At 46.6% G+C, this 25776-nt stretch overlaps 1 protein-coding gene across 3 annotated transcripts; it reads left to right on the top strand.

Moving 5' to 3' along the window:
- Positions 1–255: 255 nt before the first annotated feature.
- On the top strand, positions 256–23892 carry TVP23C (trans-golgi network vesicle protein 23 homolog C). 3 transcript variants are annotated; one of them, XM_074970970.1, is made up of 8 exons: positions 257–329; positions 3081–3163; positions 4529–4673; positions 7039–7128; positions 8940–9071; positions 9198–9326; positions 10152–10217; positions 23085–23138. In XM_074970970.1, the coding sequence occupies exons 1-7, from the start codon at positions 318–320 to the stop codon at positions 10182–10184; spliced, it is 624 nt and encodes a 207-aa protein (XP_074827071.1). In that variant the 5' UTR covers positions 257–317; the 3' UTR covers positions 10185–10217; positions 23085–23138. The 3 variants fall into 3 exon arrangements, with proteins under 3 accessions (XP_074827072.1, XP_074827071.1, XP_074827070.1); XM_074970971.1 differs by lacking the exon at positions 10152–10217 and having other exon boundaries at positions 256–329; positions 23085–23892; XM_074970969.1 differs by lacking the exon at positions 23085–23138 and having other exon boundaries at positions 10152–11149.
- Positions 23893–25776: the final 1884 nt, after the last annotated feature.

The raw sequence follows: 25776 nt of genomic DNA, 5'->3' as shown, positions 1-25776 counted from the left end.
CCGGCCCGGCCACGCCACAGAGAGCGGGGAGGGGCAGGGAGGCTGGTGCTGGGGAGAGGACGGCCTTGCAGGGCCCCAGCGCCGGCCATGGGGAGCCACCCCGGCCGCGGGGGCCTACACCGGGTCCTGCCGAGCGCCCGCGCCGCCAGGACAACCACTCGCGCCCGTCCCCGTCGGCCAGGGACTGTCACTGACGCCTTCTTCATGCGCCCACCACCTGGCGCGGCGTGATGACGACACGCGACGGGCGGAGCTCACGTGAGGGATTGGCCCCGGGCGGTGACGTGGCGGGAGGCGGAAGTGAGGCGGCTCTAACGATGCTACGGCAGGTGAGGAGGGTCCCGAGGAGCCTGGGGTTCGTGGGATTGCCCCGCTGTTTCCGTTGGTAGCGGCCTGGCGCGGGGAGGGGCACAGGGTCAGAGGCCAAGGGTCGGGGGTCGGTGATTGAAGAGGGAGGGTTCATGGCTGAGAGGCCACCACGGGAAGGTGAGCAGAGCTGGCGGTGCAGCCGTCGGGGTGGAAGGGGGTTTGGGGCGGGCGGCGAGCTGGGGCTGGGGTCGGGGCGGAAGGGGTTTCGGGGCGGGCGGCGAGCTGGGGCCGGAGGGCAGGGGTCGGGGCGGCTGGGGTTCGGGGCGGGCGGCGAGCTGGGGCCGGAGGGCAGGGGTTGGGGTGGAAGGGGGTTCGGGGCGGGCGGCGAGCTGGGGCCGGAGGGCAGGGGCCGGGGCGGAAGGGGGTTTGGGGCGGGCGGGGAGCTGGGGCCGGGGCGGAAGGGGGTTTGGGGCGGGCGGGGAGCTGGGGGCGGAGGGCAGGGGTTGGGGCGGAAGGGGGTTCGGGGCGGGTGGCGAGCTGGGGGCGGAGGGCAGGGGTCGGGGTGGAAGGGGGTTCTGGTCATGGAACTTTGAAAAAAGCTGAGTTGTGCAAATGCCTGAGATCTTTCCATAAAGTACAACTTTAGAACCTGCTCCAGAAAGGTGATGAGCAACTGTGGCTTCTGTTGACTTTATTGGTAGTTACTGGTTGTCCGTATCTCTCAGGGTCAGACTCTTATTTTGAATACTCTTAATTTCATAGACACTGTATCTCTCTATATTTCACAAATAATAGTTATGGATTTACCATAAAACAATTTATAGCAGAGGGAGAGAAAATGAAGTGATGTAAGCACAGGAGAAAAGAGGATATTAGATATGATGACTATTAGATGAAGTGAGGAGAAAATAGAAGACCCTTCAGATAGGAGTAGCCCTATGGAAGGCATTTCTACTGAGGGTATGTCTACATTACCCATGTTATAGCACGGCTGGGCTATGACGTGGGCAGTGTAGTCACGCTTTATCGCCAGGGAAGAGTTCTCCTGGTGATTTAAAAAAAAAAAACCACCCCAAATGAGGAGTGATAGCTTTAAAGTGCTGTCTATACTGATGTTTTTCAGCGCTAAAACTTTTGTCGCTCAGGGGTGTGGTTTTTTTCATACCCCTGAATGACTAAAGTTTTAACGCTGAAAGTGGCAGTGTGTAGACACAGCCTAAGACTCAAAATTGTGGGATGGTTTCAGAAGATAAGCATTACACAAGCAGGGAAAGGTGTTAAGAGACACAAGGAGTCAAATTTAAAAGTTGGCTAAAGAGTGGAATAAGTTGATTATCACATGGGTGTAATGTGTACTATGTGGAATGATTTGGCATCTTGTGTGTGTGCAAAATAATTTAACTTATGTGCTTAGAGGGATAGTGTAGCAGGAAAAGCAGCTGATAGGCAGGTGTAAAAGAAGGTGAGGTAAGGGCTTGCTTTGTTTTACATCCCCTTGATAGTTGCTTTTCCTGCTGTAGCCCCCCTGCCCTCCTCACCTTCTGCCGTGCAGGTGAGCTACACACGTTTTGCACACTGATGGAATACTAGACTAATTTGTAACACTGCATTACATCAACACTGAATTTGGCCCATGGCCTGTGTATTTGGCTGGGGTAAGTCCATTGTGTGGAGTGGTAGGAGTCTTAAAAACAAATAAGGGAAAATTTGAGCATATTCCTGAATTGAATGGGAAGCCGGAAAGATTTTGAAGAATGCATGATGTGATTTTCTTTGTATGCGGAGCAATGCTGCAGCAGTCTGCATGTGTGTGACTCCCACCCCTGAACAACAAAAGTTTTAGCGCTGAAAGTGGCACTGTAGACACAGCTTTAGTTGATAAAGATGTGCCAGATGTTTTTTTAAAATACTATCCTGTCACACAAATGCCTGATTTAGTGTTAATGGCAGCTAAGTGTGCCTATTGAAAGGAAAATTTACATCACTGGAGATATGAGGGTTCTTCTACGCATAAAATTTGTACTGCTTTAACTATATCAGTGTAGTTTAAGCGATGCAACCCACTTAATGTGGATGCAGTTATATTGGTATAAAGTTGTTTACATCAGCGTAGCTTATTCTCACATGGAAAGGAGAATAAGCTATATCCGCAAAGGCACCTTTATACTGGCAAAACTGTCCACGCTAGGGTTTGTACCTTTATAACTATTTTGGTTTAAAAAAAAAAAAATCACACTCTTAACTGAACTAGTTATATAAATGCAAAAAGTATGTGTAAATCAGGCTTTAGACAAGTAACTTCCAACTTCTGAGAAATATACAGCCTGTACTTCCACCACTCATGTCCTCTGGGGAACCCTAATATAACATGGACAAGCCCAGGTTTATGGCCTCTGAAAATAAACAACTGTTTTGTAAAAAAGTCCAGAAATGCTCAAAAGGAGTGAGGCTGTGTGCATAAAGGACTTATATTAAGACCTGAAATTACCCTACTGTTTGCAAAAGAGCCCTTTGGACTCAAAGCATGTGTTTAAGGTGGTTTTCACATGCAAGATGAAGGAGACAGTGTTTAAAACAATTTGGGTGTGTGTGTGTGAGTGAGAGTGAGATTTCTGTTGCATTTGGTTAATTTCCAAGTTCTTTCCAGAGTCCTTTGACCTTAAGGCCTAATCCGAATAATTCTGAGTAATCAAAACCATCCCCCCTTTGCATCTGAAAATACTGTATCAATTACTTCTCTTGTAACATTTCGTATCTGTCTGCCACTTTAGGACAGTAATGATGACACTGAAGATGTGTCACTGTTTGACGCGGATGAAGAAGTATCCACGAGATCAAAAAAGTCAAAGATAAGGTCTGTGGTCAATAGGAATTGTTCCTTCCTGTGTTCCACCCAGAAATGTGGCAGCAGCAGGACTGGCATGTTTGTTGTTGTATGTTTCATGTCTACTTATTGGTGCATGAGTAGTGAGTTTCTCTCTTTACTTAGAAGTGAATGTCATGTTTTTAAGAAATGTTTCCTGGCAAATGGGGAGGGTAGGAGGCTTACTCATGAATTGCTGAAGAATTTAATCTTCCATTTAAAAAAAAGTCCACGGTCTGTATGTTTGTGATGTTGTGCTATCTGTGTGCAGACTCAGGAAGACAGTCTGAAACAATAAGAGGTGTGAACTGGCCAAAATCCAGGCTCCAGTGCACTGCGTCTTGTGTAATAGGGAGTTTTTCAGGACATAGAGGGAGGAATCCTTCTTTCTAGGCCACTCCATGAGCATTTCTCCAGTCTCATGTCTGGAATAGCCTCTGTTCTGTTTCCCTTCCCCTTGCATGCCATGTCATAGTGGCTGATCCAGCAGCCTCACTCCTGCTTTACCCCCAAATGCGCTGTACAGCCACACGCAGGGAGCTCCTGTAGAGTAAAGCCTCTTTGAAATGGAAATGCACCAGAGCAGACTGAGAAAAGAGCAGCATTTCCCTATAGAGAGGTGCGATCTGCTTCCATTCATCTCAATAGAGTGTTTGTCTTAATGTTACCGTTCCAAAACTGCTACATACCGAGAACTTCTGAGGGACTTCACCTGTTCCCTTCTTCTCTCCCACCTCAAATCCTGCATGCACTTTGAACAATGGCTACAGGCAGGATAAGTCTGTGTAGTTATCTCCTAGAGCAGTGGTTCTCAACCAGGGGTCCAGGGCCCTCTGGGAGGCTGCGGACAGGTTTCAGGGGGTCTGCCAAGCATGGCCAGTGTTAGACTTGCTAGGGTCCAGGGTAGAAAGCCAAAGCCCCACTGCGCAGGTCTGCAGCCAGGGGCCCCGAGCCCCACCACCAGGGCTGAAGCCAAAGTCTGAGCAACTTGGCTTTGTGGTCTCCCCTGTGGTGTAGGGCCCCGGGCAATTGCTCTGCTTGCTACCCCCCTAACTCCGGCCATGGCTTTTGTATGCAGCAAAACAGTTGTGGTACAGCTGGGCCATGGAGTTTTGATAGCATGTGGGGAAGGGCCTCAGAAAGAAAAAGGTTGCGAACCCCTGAAAGCTCATCTTTCCCACTGTTGTCAGCATGCTCTGCAAACTGGTCTCATTTAAAGGCATTTGCCCTCCTAGGCTGTGCAGATGAAAAAAACCCTCTTCTGCCTTGAGAGAACATGCCCTCTCTTTGCCAAGTGGCTTCAGTCTTGTTTCAGAGGCATATGACTGAATTGTATTTCTGATGTATTGTTTCCAGGCACCCAGTGGCATCATTTTTCCACTTATTCTTCCGAGTCAGTGCAATAATTGTCTATCTTCTCTGTGAACTGATCAGCAGCAGCTTTATTGCCTGCATGGTGTCAATTATCCTGCTCCTGTCGTGTGACTTTTGGACAGTAAAGGTAAGGCCCCTTTTATCACCTTAAAATATTCTTTCAAGAGAGCAATAGGTCGGGTCAAACTCTGAATGTTTGGCTTTGTTCAAAAATAAAGTCAACTCTTTTAGATCCTGAAAGGTATGAAACATTACAATTTCTTTAAGAACTTTAGAAGTTCTGGGAATCTCTTAATCTCAGATTCTGTCTCTCATTTATTTTGGAGGGGTGGGGGTTAATCTCAGACTTTCCTTTGATTCACGTAATACACTATAGGCTTCATAAACAGAAATGAAGAGGTCTCCTTCAGATTCAAGACTTGCCAAAAAAACCCAACCCACAGTTTTTTCCTTAATATTATTGACATTAATTGTTGTTGGGCTGAAGATGCTAGAAAATACATTGGCATGGCCATGAGAGATCCTAAACAATGCCTGCTTGCATTATACTTGACTCTGCTTATTGAGATCACCAAATTCAGGAATAAAGTACTACCCCAATACTGTTAGGAACTTGGCTTTCCACTCCATTACCCTCTAATGAAGACACCTTGCTTTACTGAACTAGCATTTGGCAAAGGCATTCCGAGTTCCCACCTCAAGAGAATCTACCAGGCTGTTGCTGTGGCTTGCCCTGAAATATCATGTTAATTATTATTACTAATGCACACCTAATACAAATTCATTATTGGGCTTTAAAACAGGAGTGCACAGTTCTGCTGCTTGGTGGTACTAATAAACTGCTTTCTTTAAAGCTGCTTCTGCTTGTCAGAGTGATGTATATGGTGACTTTGTAGCCTAGCCCGTGAGACTGATGAGTTACCTTATTACTGGAAGTGTGAATATTGAAACAACAGGATCTTCCCCAGCAGCATGTCCCAATTAAGCTCTGAGAATAAGGATATGAGAAGCTACCTTTGGAGCCCAGTTAGAGTATGTAGTGCAAGCCTACAGCTCATGGCATTGCACATAAACTCTACATTAAAAGAACATTAAGATTACAAAGTCAAGCACTCAGAAGTTAGGAGATGCTAGAGTTAAGGTTGCCTGTGCAATCTTAGTTTATCCCCTTGTATGATACAGTCTTAAATTACAAGATCACATGCTATTTGTGATCCTAAATCCTCATTCCAGGTTCCTTGTCCCAGTCTTTTCCCATCCCCAGTACCAGTTCACTTCCGAGGCTATTTGTCCCAAACTTCCCCACTCAGCCGCACTCTTCCCACCCTGAGGCAGACTACTGTCTTGCAAAATTTCAGCTCACAGTGACAGCTGGTGAGGCCCATATCACAAAGTCTTACACTGGAATTTGTATGTCCTCCTCCTTGCAGTGCTGGCCAGGGGCCTCTGACCTGCCTCTGCAGGACCGCAGCCTCCCCCTACATCCAGTGAACTGGCCCTGTGGCTGTTCAGGGAGTCTTCTGCAGCTCTGTCACGGCCCTGCTCCTTCACTCTTGAGTCAGGGGTGTGGGAGTCGTCCCCAGGCAGGAGATGTTCAGCAGTAGGGTGGCTTCCCCCGCAGCTTGCAGCTCATCCTCCTTGCAATTCTGGCTGGGGGAGGCCTCTGCTCTATGGGGCCAGGACAACTGCCACCTCCCCCACACTTTGCGCTCTGTCTTGGGTCCCTCGGCCATGCCGGGAGCCCCCTCCAGTCCCGTTTGTGTCAGTGCTGGGAGAGAGACCCCTCAACCTCATGTCAGAACCAGCCTTGAGTGCGGCAATCCTGCCACAGCCTCACTAAGCTGTTGTTACTACAGCAATGCCCTCAAAGCAGCTTCCTGAGACACTGTTACCTATGCCACAATTTGAGCCTCACCGGCGGCACTACGTTTTCTTGTATTTCACGGGAGAGAGCGAGAAAGTAACATGGCAGATTTAAATCAAATCAGAAGTGCTTCTGTGGGCTTATGTTACTTATTTAACGTGTACATGCTTACCTAAGCTTACAAATCTATATATGCAAAAGATGTCACTTTTGTGAATTCGCTTGTGAATTCTTTGGTTTAACTGTGCTGCATTTGCCTAGGCTGACGAGCTGTCACTGAGCCCAAATGGTTAAAGTTTGGCAAAGTTATAAGCAACTGAAAACAGGGCCATATAATGGGAACGGTTAGGCAACCTTAAATATAAGCCATGCCGGTAGCTACTAGCATCACCTATAATACAGCTTAAGGAATATGGTCTGATAGCAACTGATATAATAAGCAGTGGCATTGGTTGGTGAGGTTGCCATGGCAACTGAAGACATTAGGAGTTTAAGACACGGGAAGAACTGGTTTTGAATGTTCATTCTGGTATTTCATGGGCAAGGTACAGGAAGGATTTCTTTAGTTGGTGGTATAGGGCTAAAATCTCTCTGAACCCCGTTTCCTTCTGCATTTAACCCTCTCCAGAATGTTACGGGCCGGCTGATGGTCGGCCTTCGCTGGTGGAACCAGGTGGATGATGATGGCAAGAGTCACTGGGTGTTTGAAGCCAGGAAGGTAAATGTATAATGTTTGTGTTTTAACTGCTGCAGTTTGGTAAAATCTCCATGTGCTGAGGAGTGACATTATTGTGAGGTGGACGTTTGGCACTAGTCACCGGCTGAAGGCACCAGCTTGTTTCATACAGCTAGTGTATGGCCATCAAATGTTGTTAACCCTCAGCCACTTTCTGAACGGTTCTCAGTCACTATCCTGTCCTGATCTGATATGGAGCCAGTGACCTAGAGGCTCTGTATCTCCTTTGGTGTAAATGTGAAACAGGCCATCGCGGAGAGCTGGAGTCCAGTCATGCCCTCACCTTTCATTTGTGGGATCCCAACAGCAGAGACCATTTCACTGTGTGAAGTCAGTGTAAGATTTCTGACATTAAATTTCATCAGTCCCTAACCTCTATTTTCCAGAAGCTAGGAATGGGCGACAGGGGATGGATCACTTGATGATTACTTGTTCTGTTCATTCCCTCTGGGGCACCTGGCATTGGTCACTGTCCGAAGACAGGATACTGGGCTAGATGGACCTTTTTCGTCTGACCCAGTGTGGCCATTCTTATGTTCTTAAACGATCCATCTGTTAATCTTAGATGCTTATATGGCCCCTATCACCATAGTGTCTGAGCACCTCACCATCTTCAATGTATTTATTGCCCCCTGGTGGGGCAGGGAAGGCTGTTATCCCCATTGTACAGATGGGGAACTGAGGCCCAGAGAGACTGTGACTTTCCCAAGGGCACACAGGAATTCTGCAGTTGAGAAGGAATTTGAACCCAGGTCTTTCAAATCCTAGACTAACACCTTAACCATTGGACCGCCCTTTCTCCAGATCAGACTAGTTTAGAGAAACTAGAGCAGTGGAAAAGAAATAAAATACTTGCAGTTCAGTTCAGTTGTCTGAACCTCCTAATGCTGTATTGGGTTAATATTGTCTTGGGGGAAAATATATAAATAGGGAACGGATGCTTGCTTGAGAGCTTGTCCTGACAGGCTCGATTCTTTCCACATCTGGTGGACATGACCTCAGGCTCAGTAATACTAGGAGCTAATATGAAAACATAAACATAGTAAGTATATATGAGTTAGCACTGTCCCATTTGTCTGTACTACTCTACATAGCCCTACTTACCGAGGGCATAAGGATTTAATTTTGCATCTATTGGGAGCAGCTAGACACAGTTGCCTATACAGTGCTTTGAAATATACCAAGGGCTCTGCAGTATGTCTTGGCCTGTCTCATGCTGTATAATTATATAGTGCAATACAATACAAGGGACTTTTTAATAAGCAAGTGCTAAGTGTTAATAAAGATGCAGCAGTCCAGTTAGCTGATGATTGTTTAAAGGGGAAGTTTTGCTGGGTATGGCAACACCAGCTTTCTAATAGTAATAAGATGTATTGCTATTTCCCTCCCACCCCCTTGGTTTGTGATAGCGACACTGTACACTAGGGTATGTGATGATGGGCCACTGGTACGCTCTTCTGGTGGCTGATGTCATCGGGAACTTGTGGTGTTACGTTAATAGTTCAAAAGTGTCCCTTATCCAATCCCTAAAAATAGCGAAGGGCATATTCCACACCTTCATTTCAGCCAGAAAACTGACAGGAAAATCCTTTTAGGAAAAAATGCCATGTTTCCAGAGCACCAAGAGGGCTAGAAAGCTCCCCATGCGCCTTAGGAGTGCACCGAAGCAGTCAATTGTGTGCTGCAGTATGGATGCAAACCCGTGTGGGATGTTGGTTCTGAGTTGTTTTTAATGATACTGTGAGCTGTACAAGTAAACAGACTGATCAATTTCTACTTCCTTCCATTTCCAGGCATCGGCTCAAGGGAAAAAAGTTTCATCTGAAGCAGAGTCCCGAATCTTCTGGTTAGGACTAATTACCTGTCCTGTCATCTGGGTGATATTTGCTTTCAGTGCCCTGTTCTCATTCAAAGTGAAATGGCTGGTGAGTTTAGCATCTCAATCCTATAGTGACTAGGTGCATTAAATACCTAGACAGATTTGTCACCTGTGACTTTAGAGAACTGGACAGTATATCCCTGATCCTTGCATCTTTTCTCCTCTGTCACAGGCAGTGGTTACAATGGGAGTGGTTCTGCAGGGGGCCAACCTGTATGGTTATATCAAGTGTAAAGTGGGCAGAAGAACAAATTTAACCAGCATGGCTACCTCCTATCTTGGAAGACAGTTCTTGCGGCAGGTGAGGATCCCAAAGGTTACTGAGTGAAGCCTAAATGTCCCTTCTCAGCATGTGTTTAAATAGGGCACATGGGACACTGAGACTTGGCTCATTAACCAAGTTACTTTGGAGCAGTCTTCTTTAGCCCAGTAGCTTTCAGCTGGCAGTGACATAGCAAGACCAAGCTAACTGCGCTGAGTTATTGTCTTTATTGCTGCATGTAGAAAAGCTGGTACCATTCGATAATTTTATGTTGGTTTTACAATTTGCTGGGCTTGTGAACAGCATAAAAAGTGGTGGTTTCATTGCAAATCTCTTGCTACAGGAGTGGAGGAAGGCTGTTTCTCACAGGCCAGATCTGTGTTTCTGTCCACAAACTCCCCTGCCTGGGCCTAAAGAGAGTATGGGGTGAGGGGTGGAAGAACTCCTTATTAGGAGTTCCCCAGCATGGGTATTGGTACTTTACCCTTTTGGCAGCCTGTCGTCCTGATGAATTAGTGTGATGCTCTGTGGTATACTTGGGTCTAAGTTCCATCTGTAGCTCACCATTGTCGACACTCTGCCCCCGCACCTGGGGTTGAGTAGGTGCATCAAGGTAAAAACTACCTGTGCCTTATCTTCACTGGGATTTTACATTGAAATAGCTGACTCAGTATAAAAACACACCTAATTTTGCAGTGAAGATATAGACTAACTCAGTTTTTTGGCTCAAATTTAGTCACTCTTTGATTTGTCAAGGGTTTTCTAGCCAAGAAGGCACAGGCCATCTTTCTAAAGCATTTGCACTAGGAATCCGGCTGTGACTAGCTTAGTTCTGAAGTAATGCCCCTTTTCTTTCTTCCACAGACTGTGGTTAAAGATGACCAAGCTGCATCCTGAAGACTGATGCAAAATTGGATTGGATTTATACTGGTGAACAATAGTAAATGTTTTCTGACCATGAGTTTAGGAGCTGCATAAACTGTGTGTAGATTTTTTTTTTTTTTAATTTAAATCTTGTAAGACTTCAGGTCAGCTCTCCCAGCAAATTACTCAGAGTTTTTCTGCAACAGTTTGCATTTCAGAGCTCTTCTAATAGTTTGTTTGGTTAAGGCACTTGAGTTAATTCACCTAATCTTTTTTTAATTGGAGAAAATCATAGATCTGGAGCCTAAATGGGAACTAAACAGTCTGGGGTAAAGTAAGAGAAAACTTCTGGGCATCCTTCCTCATAATTTGTCAATGTGAAAAATGTAAACGAGGCAGGCTTTATATCATCCAAGGACTCCCCCATCCCTCCAGCAATTGCATCAAATAGCAATTCACCCTGCAGAATTACTAGCTGCCGAAGTAATTCTGCTGTTGGAAGTAATGCTGTCTAAATCCTACTCTTATTCTGTACATTGACTGCAGCTAGAAGATGACCTGTTAGCAGATGTTGGTCTTGAACCTGTTCCCATTGAATTCAGTGGGACTTCTGTCATTGGCTTGGGTGGGATCTTAAAGTGACATCTAAGCAGCTCAGTTACTTTACTTATGAATGATACTTTGATAGTCTGGACAGTCTGATTAACACCTGACTGAGAGGTTGTGCTGCAGCTTTGATTCCACCTTGCTTGATGTATAGAAGTTTTGCGTCCCAAAGAAGGCAGGAGCTAGGATGGTGTGGAACTAAATCCTTAGTGTGGGGCAGAATCCCCCCTTACCCTGTGGTGTGTGTCTGAACAGAGAGCATGAGAGCAGGCAGTGGGTGTTGCGGAAGCCATGCTAAATACTAGTAGCGAAGTGAAGCTGTGAGTGGTTGTTGCCTGGCCATTACTAATAAAACAAAATGCTTCATGCTGCCTTAGCAGACCACGATACATCTACACTGTGCCCAAGGGGGATCTGAGGCTCCCTGGGATAGATTGGGGTGGTGATACCTGATAAGTGCATCAGTAAGTTTGCCACTGCTGGAAATGGTGTATTGCAGATCTGCATGGACTGCCAGTCTGTCTGCAAAGGATGGCACTGCTGTTGTTGTTGGAAATAACTGACTGCTGATTCTCCCCCCGGTACTATATATATATATATAAAATACACACACACACAGAGAGAGAGAGATAAATGCTCAGGCTCACTTGCTAGTAAAGTGCAGTTGAACATTATTAGTAGTTGAAAACAGCCCTCGCTAAAAATTCAGTGTATGATTCCAAACTTTTAACTGGCCACTCTCCTCTCACTCACTGTTTTGCTGGCAGGGCGGATTCATGCAATCTGAATAACTCATATTCCGGAGCGGTCTAAGAAACCTAATGATTGAATGCCAAGTTGGCAGAAAGGTTAATGTTACACTAATCCATGCTGTAATTGCTCCTCAAGTTGTGCCCACCAACAAATTAATTGGGATCGGTAAGAAATCTGCATCTGCTGTGTGCTCATGGACTTTTGGGTTATGTTGTTCAGTTAGATGGAGGAAGGTGATGTAGTTTGCTTGAAAAGCGGTGTCGAGAGGGGACCAATTCTCCCTTGTCCTGTAACTCAGTTGAAGGGGGATTGGTCTTTTACATCAGAGGGGAGAATACAACCCTGGATGGGTATTTTTTAATTTAAAAGCATAGTCTTTTTTTGGATCTAAATCGTGGGATTGCATTAACAGTGTTTTTCTTGCTATACTAAAGCAATATATTGAAATAGTAAAATCTCTTCAAACTCCGGCACTGTACATTTGTTAAACTCTTTGGACGAATATCTTTTTGTAAATACATATTTATAAAGTCTTGACATTAAATAATGCTTTGTCTACCAGATCGGGTGCCCTTACTAGAAACTGGATCGACAGGCAATGGAATGATAACACAGCTTAACAAGGATTGCTTGTTGAGTCACACATGTTATTAACAAGGGCAGCTATAACTCCTTCCATCTGAGGAACTCAAATTGCTTTGCTTAGATTAGTGCACACTACACCCCTCCGAGGTAGGTATTGCTGTCCCCATGGTACAGATGAGGAAACTGATGTGCCCCATGGTAACTGAGCAAATCATGGCACAGCAGAGGTTAGCATTTGGATATTTCTAGCTCTATGCTCAGTCCACCACGCCACTCTAAAATATACTTGAGTGCAAAGAAACTGAGGGATGGACGCAGGAAAGGATAACAGTGACAAAACTGATCTTTGCAAAGCAGAGGGTAACAATAAGAGAAAAATTCCTCTCTAGAGTGGGTAATAGGGTTCGGGGGGGGGGGGGGGGAGTTGAAGAGAGAAACCAGTTTGTCCATGGAGACACTTGTAAGTCCCCTCCCCTCAGCTGCAGCCATTCTACCATGAGCCACACCAAGTGGAAGGAATAAGTATTGTCTAGTGGTAAAAAAATACAAAATATAGCCCTTCTCGTTAGTGGGGTTGGGGCTACTGCGTGTCCAGAGAGAGAGATGCATTAAGACACGGTAGGTTGGCTGGATTGTATTTTCACAAGGCACATCATTGCACTAAAGAGACAATGCTGGCTAGCTTAGGCCCTAGACTTATGGTGGTGTGTTTTGTTTTGGGGTGGGTTTTTTGCCTTTTTTTACCAAAAAAAAATCTAAAATCAATTGTTTTATTGCTCATAATTAATACAGTCAAACTGGAACATAGACAGGACCATGCAACTGAATGTACCAGCTCAGCTTTTTCACCAGTATGAGCCAGTACCCTGCAGTCAATTGGAATGGTTCTACAGTCTGTGGAGTAATGAAAACGAATACAAAAATCACTCCCTGAGGCCCAGTACGTACCACATAACAACACAGGCTATACAATTAAATTACCTGGTCTGTAGGTAGGGCTGGGTGAGGTAACTGCTGTGCAGAGCACCGCACCTTGTGGGCTGCAGAAGAGATCTCTACACTGGCCCTGAAAAGGATGGTATCACAGCCTTAAATGAAGCAAGTTCAGCCACCCTGATGACTAAACAGGTGTACCCAGTTGGGGGCCTGATGAGGCAGTGGGATGCCACCTGCTTGGGAGTATAATTACGGAGGAGACAGCAGGACTAGGTCAGTTTGGAGGAGATGAGAAGAGAAAAAACTGTCTGCTAGTACTTCAGGAAGAGGGCAGGCCTAGGGTGAATAGGAATGAACTGTGCCTCGTGGTGAGGAATAGCAATCCCATCAGGAAGAAGGTAGGCCCAGGAAGAGCAGAACTGTGACCAGCTGCAAGAAGCAGTATAAAACCTCTGCATAGAAGTAGGCCTGGGGAGGGCAGAGGCATGCACGTAAGCTAACCATGAGCCCTGAGAGGTGGGAGGAAAAAGCCTGTTTATTCCAAGAAGGGGCAAAGGCTGAAGAACCTGGTGTAATAGGTTTGGACTGAGAAAACGAAATAACTCCCCGGCAAAATTGCTGCTTGACTCCTACAAAAGTGCCTAGGCAGTAATTATTAAGGGATGCTGGGGGTGTAGTCCTGGTGAAGCATAGGGATTCCATACCTTGGCCACCAGGGGGCATGCCAGGATGACCACAGGCATCCACAGATGTCTAATTGGGGGGCGGGGTAATACTAGCTCTGCAGTTTGATCCTGTGGTTCAAGAGCCCAGTTACCAATCAGCATTATCCGAAAGAGCCACAGGAGTGTGAATTCATTGTTTTATTTACATTTGTATAAATAAATGTTATCACAGCAAAATGACTGAACAAGTACTCTACAATTGGTTAATAACATAGTAAAAGCCTTCTGATTGGTTAATACCTTAAATGGGTTAACACTGAAATCAGTGTTTTAATATCATGAGACGCAGGACTCAGTGAAGAGTCACTTGCAGCTCCTGAGCATGGGGCTGAGTGTCACTGCTATGGAGGGTAGTGGGGTAGCAGGAGCTGTTAAGCAAATCTATTGGCTGGACTGGACAGACAGGTGACACTGGAGCTCTGTGCCCCACCCATGGTTTGGGGGCGGGAGAGCAATGACCTCTATATCCTCAATTCCCATGGAGATGCCTGTTCAAAGGTGCTAGGTTGTGGGGGGTGTTGAATGCTCCTTGCACCTGCTAGTGCTGCTAGAACCTGATTCTCTGCTGTATCACTCTGGTCTTATACTGGTGCAGCTTAATCAGTGGAGTAACGAGATGGAAAACCAGGCCTCAGAGTTGATGGCATTCACCAGAGCTGAATTTGATCCTTGCTATGCATATCACTTCTCAGATGATTAAGTAAAAGAGGCTGCCTCTGCTGTTGCCAGTTCCACATTAGTGTAACATCAGTGACTTAGAGTTGTTCCTGTCTCATACCTGTGTAAGGGAAAGAATGTTGCTATCTCAAGTCTCGTGCTGATTTCTAGAAGCCCCAGCTCCTGGAGTCATGTGATATGTGAGAATCTCAGCTTCCATTTTGGAAAAAAAAATGCCTTTTTTTTAAGCCCTTGTAGCTGCAGAGAAAAGTTTGCAAATGTGATCCTCTAAAAGTTCCACCAGCAGCAGGCAAATAAAAAGATCCCAAACCTATTGCTTTTAGAATCTGATGCTATTTTGGGGTCTGACTCACGAGTTTTGAGCACTTGGGAAGAGGAGACCTGGGCCCCAAACCCAGGTCTGAGGAGTACGCTATCTATATGACAGACCAGGGGAGTGCAGTGGGGTTAAGGGGAGGCAGGAAACTTATATAGAACAAGGGTTAAGCTTTTAAAAATAACAGTGTTTGGGAATTTTAGCAACCCAAACACAAGGTTGCCAAGGACCCAAGCAAACACCTTACACTAAAAATAGGTGACTTGCAAGTTATAGTGACCCCTTCCCACCCTTGTTCCATTAGCAGGTCCTGCTCTGATGCTGTTCCTGCACTCCCTTTTCCCTTTCCAAATACCTATTTTCTAACCCAGGAAAGCCAATTTTTGGCTTCCTTTCCCTCTAAGGGTCCATTGGCACTAACTGGCAGTGTGTACCTGCAAACATAGTCAAACATAGCGGTGTAGCAGGCAATATTACAAGATTAAGGGGAGGTTGTGGTGGGTTTTTTTTGTTTTTTGAACAGCTGATTGCTAAAACTGAAATGCTCCAGGATCCCTGCCTGTGATCGAGACTTTCTTGTGTGAGACTCGGGCATCTAGATTTATGTATCTCTGGACCCGAACCCTGCAAACGCAATAGTGAAAGTTAAATACATGTCTGAGTGTTCGCAGGATCATGGCTCTAGGCAGCAATGGGGTCTCGACAGCCTTGTCTTCCCAAGAATAGGTGTGTTTTTAGCTCGTGTTAGCAGCAGCTCCAACACAGGCCCTGGAGATTCAGCTGTCATTGCACCCCCAGCTCCAGAGAGACTCCATATCTTCCTCCTACTCACTGCACTGCCACCCCCAGAGAGACCCCCAACTCTAGTGACACTCACTACACAGCCATCCCCAGAAAGATCAGCGTGCTTCCTGTGGATATCATCAGTAACATCTACAAAGCATTAAAGGGGGCATGATCACCCCATTCAGGGCACTAAAAGGAGAAGTCTAGGGCAGTGCAAGGTAATAAAAGAGCAACAAGTAAAAACAAAACATGCCCTCCCCCTGAACCCCCCCCCCCCAAAAAAAAACAAAAAAAACCCCAACAACCCTCTCCTGGGTCCCTGATGGGCTGGGTTCTACTGGAGTTGTTTGAAACCACATAAAAGATATTACTTCCCCCACCATGTCTCTCTAATATCCTGGGGCCGACATCGCTACAGCAACACTGCAAACAAGCTTAGTTACAGGGGTACTGGAACAGTTTGTATAGGGGGTTTGCTGAGAACCATTTAACCAGATTGTATACAATGGAAACCGCTTCAAGCCAGGGAGTGTGGCAGCACCCCTAGTTCCAGCACCTATGCTTAGTTATAAACATTTAAAAACTGAGCTTCATTCATGCACAGCTGTGTAATCATTGCTAATGCTGGGAGCTGTGATACTAACAGTGCCACCAAATATTGTAGGTAATCTCTATGAAGAAAGTTTAGAACAAAGAAAACTTTGTCCGTAGGTAGATCTCACTGCAGTAACTGCTGAAATCTTCATGCTTCTGCACAGTTTATCACCTCCACAAGAGGGAGCCTGTATACTGCTGATTTTTATAGCTGCTGTGAACAGGGAGACAAATTGTGGACCTTGTAAATTATATTCCAGCCCCGTTGCTCTAGATTTTTCTTTCTTGAAGAAACAGAGAAATTAAAATACAAAATCTTATGATGAGCAGGGATCCTAGTTTTCATGATAAAATAAACAAAATTCTCTGATTAAAAAAGAACATAAAAATCCCTGTTTTTCCGCAATTAAAATGAAACGTGGAACTTTAGTTTGCCTAGCCACTATGTAGGTCTTAGTTGAACACTATGTTTTATTGATATATTTACAATTTTTAAGCTGACAGCCGGAGTCCCGCCACCCAGGGCTGACAGCCTGAGCGCTGCCCATTCTCCTGATTATCCAAATGTTTGATGATCCAATCTCGTCCCAGTCCCAGTTAGATAGGATAATGGGGGTACCACTGTATATGTTTTTATTTTTTCATAAAATGTAAAAACTAAAGATTCTCTGTTAAAAAAACAAAACAAAACACCACAAATTCCGTGTTTTTCTGTTGCAAATGGATGCCCGATGAAGAGGAAATAGCCTGGGGAATGCAGTATGAGACCAGGAAAGAAGCCCCTCCTATTGTCCCTGATTTGAGGATCTGAAGCTAGAGCTTAAGTTCCTTAACTGATGTAAGGATTAAAAAGATGGACCTAGGATAGCCATCTTCGTAGGGCTGCCCATTACAAGGCATCCTGGGGAATGTGGTCCACCATATTAACCATCTTTGTGTACCTACCTACAATGCAGGCTGGGATTAGGGGTGGAGTCTCTACTATATAAATAGCTGCCTTCCTATACTGAGTGAGAGCTTGAAGAGGAGAGGTTGTAGGTGGGATATTTTTTGGTGGCAGTGACTCTAAAGACCATGAGGTTGCTGAAAACCCACTGCTGCAGGCTTCTTTCTCTTCCCCCCTCAATCTCCACTTTGTGAGTAATTTCTTTGTACGTGTTATGGGAGGAGTGGGTAGCACCTCCTATAATTTAGACTGCAAGACACTTTCCATTATAAAAGATTTTTGCAGGCTTTTTTTGAGAGGCTTCAACACCTTCCTTGTTTGCAGCAGGCCTTTGAAATTCAGCAGGAGAAAATCCTTCGGGCTGGTGAAGTGCTTTTTCTTTACCCGATCACATTCCATTCAGCTTTAACGGTTAGAAGCAGTCGTATGCTTTAATGGAGTTATAAACTGTTCAAAATGACTATTGTCCTCTTATATTGTTTGCACTGTTGTTGTAGCTATGTTCGTCCCAGGATATTGGAGACACAGTTTGGTATGTCAGTAACAAATCTGGAGAATTTAAGGAGAGAAACTCCAGATTTTTGTAGTGATGGTAACTTTGCCATGCCAGACATAATTTGTATTTCCTTTCTGTGTCGTCTTTTTGAATGTGTGCTAATTGGTAGTGTGTTTAATGTTGATGTAGGTAAATGTGGATTATGAAATATACAGTTGGGTTTAGTTAATGGGAGAACCTGGACTCTCATTTCCTGAATTTTGAGTCCCTTTAAATCCACCAACTTTGGGTTGTACTTCAGTTGCTGAGTGATGGCAGATGGGTGAATGCTCCATAGCTAAGATGTCAGTTGTGTTTCTATTATATGTCTGTGTTTGGGGCCCATGCCTCTGGGGGAGGGGAGTGCAGGACATGGTAACCTCAAAACTGGTAAGCTAGCTATAGAGCTGAAAATTAATTTTTATACCAAATTTGAAGTGAATTGGATAATAGATTCATGGATTGATGCCCCCCAAAATGGAGATGGGGTGGGGGAAAACCTTGCAAAGGATTTAATATGGATTTCAATGTTAGTTTCCAAGTTGTGAGTGGAGGAAAGAGGATCTTCTGTTTAAGGCATGAGACAGGGACATAGGCCACCAGAGTTCAACTCCTGATTAGGTCACAGATTCTCCTGTGTGACCGTGGCTAAATCACTTTAAGGGGAGACTAACCAAGGCAGTTAAGCACTCCATTCCCATGCTGGCCTTAAAATCTCCCCCCTTAATCTCTTTATGCCTCAATTCCCATTCTGTAAAACAATACTTGCACTATCTGTCTTGTCAAGTTAGTCCCTGCCCCAAGAGTTTACAATCTTTCTCTAGCTTTATGCATGTACAGCACAATTTGGCCCTGATCTTGGTTGGGACATCTAGGTGCTACTGAAACACAAATAATAGTAACAATAAAGGTGAACTGCCAGACTCAGCAAATTACTGAAATCCGGTCTCCCAGTGCAGCCACATAGGGTATAAATTCCCGTTGAAGCTGGCCCATACAGCATAAATTAAACCCAGAGTGTGAGATCCTGACCTGGTGTAAATTGGTGGCATTCTACTGAGGTCAGTAGTCCTATGATCCTGTACACCAGTTGTGGATCTGGCCCTCTAGATCCTGCTGGACTTGAATTATAGGAAATTTTTTTTGTTTTAATTCTGGCATCTGTCATAGCGTAATCATAATGCTAACCTGGAAAAGATGAGACACGCCGAGTCTTTTATGGAAAGTGCACTTAACTGCATCATCAAGGCCAGGAAAGTTTATTAATAATACCTCTAAATGTAACCCTCTTTGGATTATATTTAGCCTCTTGACAAACATCCAAGTGGTGGCTTTTCGGAAGCTGGCATGTTATCACTTTGCACCGTGGCGTGGGTCAGAACCAAGTCTCTTATCTCTCTTCCGCCTCGGTGTGATGGCTGTTTGATTTTATTTTTTGAGCCTGAGACAGTTTCCTGGGAAATGGGAGTTGCAGCGGCAGCACGGAGAATTTCCCTGAATGGGTTCTGTGCTTTCCAGAGACGTTGGGAGGATTCTCGCTAAGCCAGTTACTTAAGGGCAATAACTCTTTAAGGGTATCTAAAACAAAGAACTGAAGGGGTAGGCGGTGGTTACGCTCCAAGGTTGAAGAGGAATAACCAGGAGAATATTCCAGCTGCAGTGATAATACTGATAGCACACTTCACCTGAGAATCCCAAAGCACTTTACAAAGGGAGGGAATCACCTCCATTTTACAGCTGGGGAAACTGAGGCACGGAGCAGTCTGGCCAAGGTGCCAGCTAGGTGGGAACAGAACCCACCTCTTCTGATTTTCATTCCTACACCCTAATCACTAAAGAAACTGAGCTGGATTTTCCAAGGGACTTAGGTACCTGCCACTCTGGGTGTCTAAATCCCAGAATCAGGCCCCACTGAGACTCTCAAAACCCCTGCTTAGCTGTCCCCATACCTTGTAGGTGCCTAAACTCACTCCGTGCCTTCATGTTTGCAGTAAAAGTCCCCTAGGTGCCTGTGTTTCTGCCTCTGAGCAGGGACGCCTAAGCCACCCACGCAACACACGACCTGGCTGGGGGAAGATAGGCCTTCCTCCGCCTAACTCACCTGTGGGGTCCCAGCACTCTGCTAGTGCCGGCTTGGGCCCCAGTAGAGGAGCTTACACAAGGGCTGGGGACCGCCCTTCTAGCCCAGGGTTAAGGTAACTCACCTGGGATGTGGGAGGCTCTGGGTCAGACCCTTCTGCTGCACGAAGGGGAGAAGGGATTGGAGCAGGGGTCTCCTACCTCTCAGGTGAGTGCCCGGGCTATGGCTGTTCCCTCATTCCAGCCACCGTGGAACAGCTTCAACAGGAGACAAAGAATGTAACAAGTCAGTGGAGCAGGGGGAGCAGATCCTGGGTCTCCCCCTTCCCAGGCGAGTGCACTAACCATCAGGCCGCAGAGTGGGCACATGTGAGAATGGCTAGCTTAGGTGGGGAGCCACCTGGCCTTCTGGCTTTTGTCACTCCCATTCTGAGGTGCCAGCCTCTCCCCTTGCAGTGCATAGGGAGCCTGGGTGCTGTGCTCAGGCTTTGTAAATCCTGGTGATTTCCTAGGCCCTTAAAAGTTAGGTGTGTGGTAGCTTCGCTCCTAGGGGTCTGGGAGCCCCTGGCGGCATAGGCACCAAGCAGCTCCACTCTCCCACTGTAACCAACTAGGTGCCAAGACTCCACTACCTGCAGGCTCTCAGGAGAGCCACTTTCTGTTGGGAATACGTGAGCCGAGTGTCCACCCCCTCGTCCGAGCGCACCCGAGACTTAGCCGTAATTGGAAGCCCTGCTGTGCTGTGGAGGAGGCAACCCACGTGCAGCAGGGGTTCGAGCAGGAGGAGCAGGCCTTTCTTTGCAGCCCCTTCCCCCTCAGCCCCGCTTTCAGCTGCCTTTACCCGGTGACCCCTTCTGTGCCCACTACAGAGGGGGACTTGGTAACTGGTGAGAGCAGCATTGCTTCAGGGAATGGCTTCGGGCGGGCAGCTGTGCAGAGATAGGTCTGAGCCTGGGGTCCTGACGCGTGGGTTGGCTGGGGAGGCTCATAGTGGCCTGGTTCCCTGTCAGTCACTGGGAGTAAGCTCGGAAAGGTGCCTCTCGCTATAAACTATCAGTCCAATGGCCTTGTTGGTTAACCTATGGAGGAGACTGAGCACTCTTGTTTCTGTGCTGTCCCTTGGAGCACTGGAGAGACATGGAGGGGGGAGCTCTGTCTAGCCCACGGAAGCATGTTGGCCCTGTGATTAAGGCACTGACCTGTGACTCTGCAGACCTGGGTTCAAGTCCCTGCTCTGATAGCGATTTCTGTGCCCAAGATCACACAGGCACTTAGGCCCAGAGCCTCAAAGGTATTGAGGTGCCTATGGATTTAAATGGAAGTTAGGAACCTAAACCCCTTTGAGGATCTGGGACTGGTCTCTTTGTGCCTCAGTGCCTCATATGTACAATGGGAGTAATGACACATCCTCTCGCAGGGGGATTGTGAGGCTACACACATTAAAGACTGTGATGTGAGGTGCTCACACTTGATGGCAGTGTGGGGCCAGGGGCCAGGTAAGGACCTTAGATAGCCCTGCCCAGCTGGAAGCAAGTGGCTCATGCAAGATCAATGGCAATTAATCACAACATAGGAGGTACTGAAAGCAACAGGCTATGGGAGGTCTCTGCAGTTTGTTATAATTAAACCTAGTGTTTGGTAATTATTTGCATTCCTGTAGCACTTACAGGAGCACACTGTGCTGAGGGCTGTACAGTGAGACAATCCCTGTCCCCAGATGTTTACAGTTTAACTAGAACTAGACAAAGGAAATACTATCCCCATTTCACAGATATATTAAATGTCACAGTCACACTAGGAGCAGGTGGGAGAGCTAGGAATTGAACCTCAATTGCTTGAGTCCCAGGTCAGTGCCTCAACCACAAGCCCATCCTTCCTCCTTGTTCTAAAATGTGGCGTTGGTCTGTGCTCTTAGGTGGCTGCTGTGCTCCACCACAGAGATGGCAGCATTTCAGTGGTAGGAGAAATGATTCCTCTGGAGTCATCTGGGCTGAAAGGTTCAGTGTTAAGTCACTAATGGTGAGCTCCGGGTAGTCTGACCCTGCAGATAGTTGGGAAGCAGTGCTGGTTGGTGTGTGTGTGTGTGTGTGTGTGTGTGTGTGTGCGCGCGCGCGCGCTTGCATATCCCTCTGCCCTTGGAGACAAAGGAAATGCAAAGGAGAAGCACAGTGAATGGTAAAGAACAGACGCGGCGTGGTGGGAAATGCCCTGAGTGCACACAATCTGTGTGCCACCAGAAAGGGTGGGGGCCCTGCCTTCAGGACACTTGCTCAGACTGCACAAGCAAGAAGTCAGCAGAGACTGGAGAAGCACCCAGCTCAGCTAGTAGTTCCCCCGGTGCACCCCTGTGGCGCTGACTTTCCAGCTTCGGGCCTGGCAGCCCCATTGGACACACTCACCCAAACTGACTGGCTTCCCATTGTTTCAGGCATGGCTAATTTGCAGCACATGTTCCTCTCCTCGCCGGCATCTGTGGTGTTGCAGACTTTCCCATCTCGGAGCACTGCAAGGAAAGCTGGATTATGCTGTCTTGGCAGAGGCTCCTGTCACCCCCTCTTACAGGGACAAGACATCCTAGCTGGTTTTCCCTAAACAAAACGCCAGCATGACTAATTGGGGGAGTGACCTTGTATGAGAGCAGTGTGTGCAGGGAAATGGGAGATAAGAGGGAATGCAGGCTGAGTCACAGGGCTGGGTTCTGGGACTCCAGGCAGGAGCGGATTTCCAGCCCCGATCTGGCGTCTTCTCACGCAAAGCACTTGATGTTAGGACAGCCCTCCTGGCAATAGCAACTTGGCTGTGATCCTTCCTGGCCACACCCCTGCTGCAAACCCCGCATTAATGACCGCTGAGTCACAGATCTATGGTTGGACACTTTAAAAAGACCGGTGAGGGGGTGTATGAGCCAGACCTCATCTCTGAGCACTCGGGGGTGTTCTGACCTGCTGGCAGGAATGAGTTCCCCAATGGGAACCTGCGCTGGTCAGGACAGAACAATCATGCCTAGTGAGATTGGGGCCCGTGGTGCTAGGGGCTGTACATACACCTAGGGAACGACAGTCCTTGTCCCCAACAGCTCACCGTCTGCACAGACAAGACAGGCAGAGCGTGGGAGAAAGGAAGCAGTGTCAGTAGATGCCAGCATGTTCATAACAGGGGTGAGAAGAACACCTACCAGTATCCACCCCTCTGCAATCTCATCATGTGGGATGCAATCACAGCTTCCTTCATGCTCCTTTAAACCCCAGCATCCTGCTGACCTGTTGAGCTCCTGGCCTGCTCAATCCTTGGTGCTGCGGTGTCTAGTCTCTGCAGCCATCTCAGCACATGATCTGTTGGGTGGCAGAACGCAGCAGTCCACTGGGTGAATTTCACTCCTGCTTCTCTTGTGTAGCCCTTAGATGCTGTCACGAGGAGCGCCTTCTTCCCAGCTCTGAGTGGAGCCAGAGGAGGCACATGACATCTGCCATTTCAAGAAGGGCTTCGGTGAACGCACTAGTGTTTTGGTTTGGAAACGTCTACACTCGCTCAACCTGCTGTTTGTTTGAATCCTTGCTGAACATCACGTGTCTCTTTGTACAAGTCCCAGATGACTCACTATCCCTACACAAAGGGGCTAGCATCCCTGATCTCTAGGGACTAGCATTTGGTCACTGCTGAAATGGCCCTTCTTTGCTTCCTCAGTTAGAGCCTCCTTATTTGGAGGCAATTTTTATTGTAATTTTGCATTTTCCAGCTTTCCCACAGTGGGTCCACTTTGGAGGACGGCTGTTCTAAAAAGAAAACCCAGAGCAGTGCTGTGCTCAAGCACAGATATTCTGTGTTTGTGAAATAGCCCATTGGCACCTAATAAGACCTTTGTAGAAAGACCCTGCTCCTGGCTGTGCAAAGGGAGCTGGCAAGTCTAATGCAGTCTCTCCCAGCAAATCCAAGGAACCGTACGTGCTCCCCACCCCCGACCTGCTGTTTAGCCACAGAAGAATTTGTGGAGCTTTGAGCCAGCAGACTAGAAGCCACAGTCATGTGAAGAATGAGCTTTATACCACAGTCGGGAAGAAGAGTGCAGCATGTGGAATTCATATGCTGCGACTCCCAGCAACAGAGGGGAGCTGCCGAGGTTTCTGCCCTTGGCTGGACTAATCACAATATTTTTATGTCCCAAACTGAAATGAGTTTTACAACCCTTGAAAATAATAAAGAAAAGGTCCAAGTGGAGAGTCATTTCAGAGTAGTGTGGGGGAAAAAGGCACAAACCAAGGAGCTGGTTGTTCACTGAGCCATGTAGCAGCAATTGGGTTGCCCAATAGCATTAAATAAGATCCCAGCCGTTTGGGGCAAATCTGTGGTTTTGCTGGTATAAAGCAGGGCCGTGTTACAGGATGCTCTGTCTCCAGTCCGTGGCATGTGTGCAATGGAATCGGTGTAAAATGAAACCCCCATCTTGCAACGGCCCTGCCCAGCTGAGTCTGGTCAGATCCTGCCACGAGGGACCATTGCAATTATCTAGGCTGCCCTGTGGCATGATGCAGGCCAGAGAATTGCACGCAGCGAGTCCTGCAGTGGAGATGACTGCTGCTCCCTCCTATGAAAATGGTTATTAAGAGGAAATGCTGTCAAGGGGCAAAAGGGCAGGGAAAGGTACCTGGAGGCATGGGTTCTCTTCCTGGTTCTGCCACAGACAGTGACCTTGGACAGTTAACATCTCTGTGCCTCAGTTTCCCCATCTGTAAAATAGGGATAACTATCCTCTTCCATCTTTTTAAAGCTCTGTGGGGTTGAGGGATTTACAACCCTCACCCAAGTGCAAATTTGTAGTGATTTTGTTTAAAGATGATTCATGAGATTGGGGTCAGTAGAAAATCCTGTATACTTCAGACCTGTTTCCTTTCTGCTGGGCAGATGGTGACATTGGCTGCTTTTCAGACATGAAAAGACACATAACTAGGGCCACTTATCACAAGTCACCAGGGTTGGGTTAAGGGCTTGCAAAAAAAAAAAAAAAAAGGATCTGCTAATGAAAAGACAAGACGGTCTCTCCCATCAGATTAGAATACCAGGCTGCTGTATTGGGCCTGGCCTAGGAGCTCAGTGAGGGAATTAGGTCTGAAACCTTCCATCAGAATAAGACCCTGCAGAGAAAAGAGATGGGAACCTCAAGAACAGATCTCTCATTGCTCGCTGGACACCTCAGCTTAGACAGAGCATGAACATGGGTATTGTAGGCAGCTGTCTATCAAATGTGATTCTGCCATTCAGTGGGCCCAATTCATGCCTGGTGTCACTCCACTGACTTCAAAAATTCAGTTGGCATCACTGAAGATGGTAGGCCAAATTCAAGAGTGATGTGTAGAAGGACTAGCTTATGAATATATGAATGGATGCTATGACAGGGTTGCCTGCAGTAGCCAGGACTGGACTCAATGACCCAGTAAGTCCCTTCCACGCCTGTTTCTATGACTAATTGAGATTTCTCTTACTGTCAAATTCCCTTTAAGCTAAAACACCACATGAGTGCTGACTGTTAAGTGGGATCTTCTGAACTTCAGAAAAAAAAGAAATGCCCAAAATGTGACCTACTTATTCTTTAAAGGAATTTAAAACCTTTCAAAGTTAGCAGCTCAGAACTTGTGAGCAGCCCTGGAACAGCAAACTAATAGGCGCAGCTCAGTTCTTACTCGTTAACAAGAACCCAGTTATGTCTAACCTTTATAGTAACACAAGTGATGTGTGCCTGGCCTGGGAGGAAATCAAATGCTGGTAAGGGATCAGATTTCAGATTCAGCCTTCCCTGGGATATACTATAAACTAGCGTGTGTGATGTCAGAGAGAGACTATTTTTCTAGATATAGAAATTACCTTCAAACTTCTGGGTATGTCTACACTACAGTGGCACAGCTAAGGGGCTGCAGCTGTGTCACTGGCGAGTAGACACTTCCTATATCAATAGAAGGGGTTTTTGTGTTGACTGATTGTAGTTAAGACTATATTTTAGCCGTGGGTATTTTTAGTAAAAGTCATAGACAGGTCACGGGCCCATGAATTTTTGTTTACTGCCCGTGACCTGTCCATGACTTTTACTAAAAATA

This window comes from Natator depressus, chromosome 14, assembly GCF_965152275.1.
Source record: "Natator depressus isolate rNatDep1 chromosome 14, rNatDep2.hap1, whole genome shotgun sequence".
Lineage (NCBI taxonomy): Eukaryota > Metazoa > Chordata > Testudines > Cheloniidae > Natator > Natator depressus.
The sequence above is the reverse complement of the archived record's forward strand: the minus strand, read 5'-3'. Positions and strand labels throughout refer to the sequence as shown.

Excerpts from the sequence above, each read along its gene's own strand:
- TVP23C (XM_074970971.1), top strand. Across the intron at positions 7,129-8,939 it reads GGGTGTTTGAAGCCAGGAAG|GCATCGGCTCAAGGGAAAAA; the intron begins GTAAATGTATAA and ends TTCCATTTCCAG. Across the intron at positions 9,072-9,197 it reads CATTCAAAGTGAAATGGCTG|GCAGTGGTTACAATGGGAGT; the intron begins GTGAGTTTAGCA and ends CCTCTGTCACAG.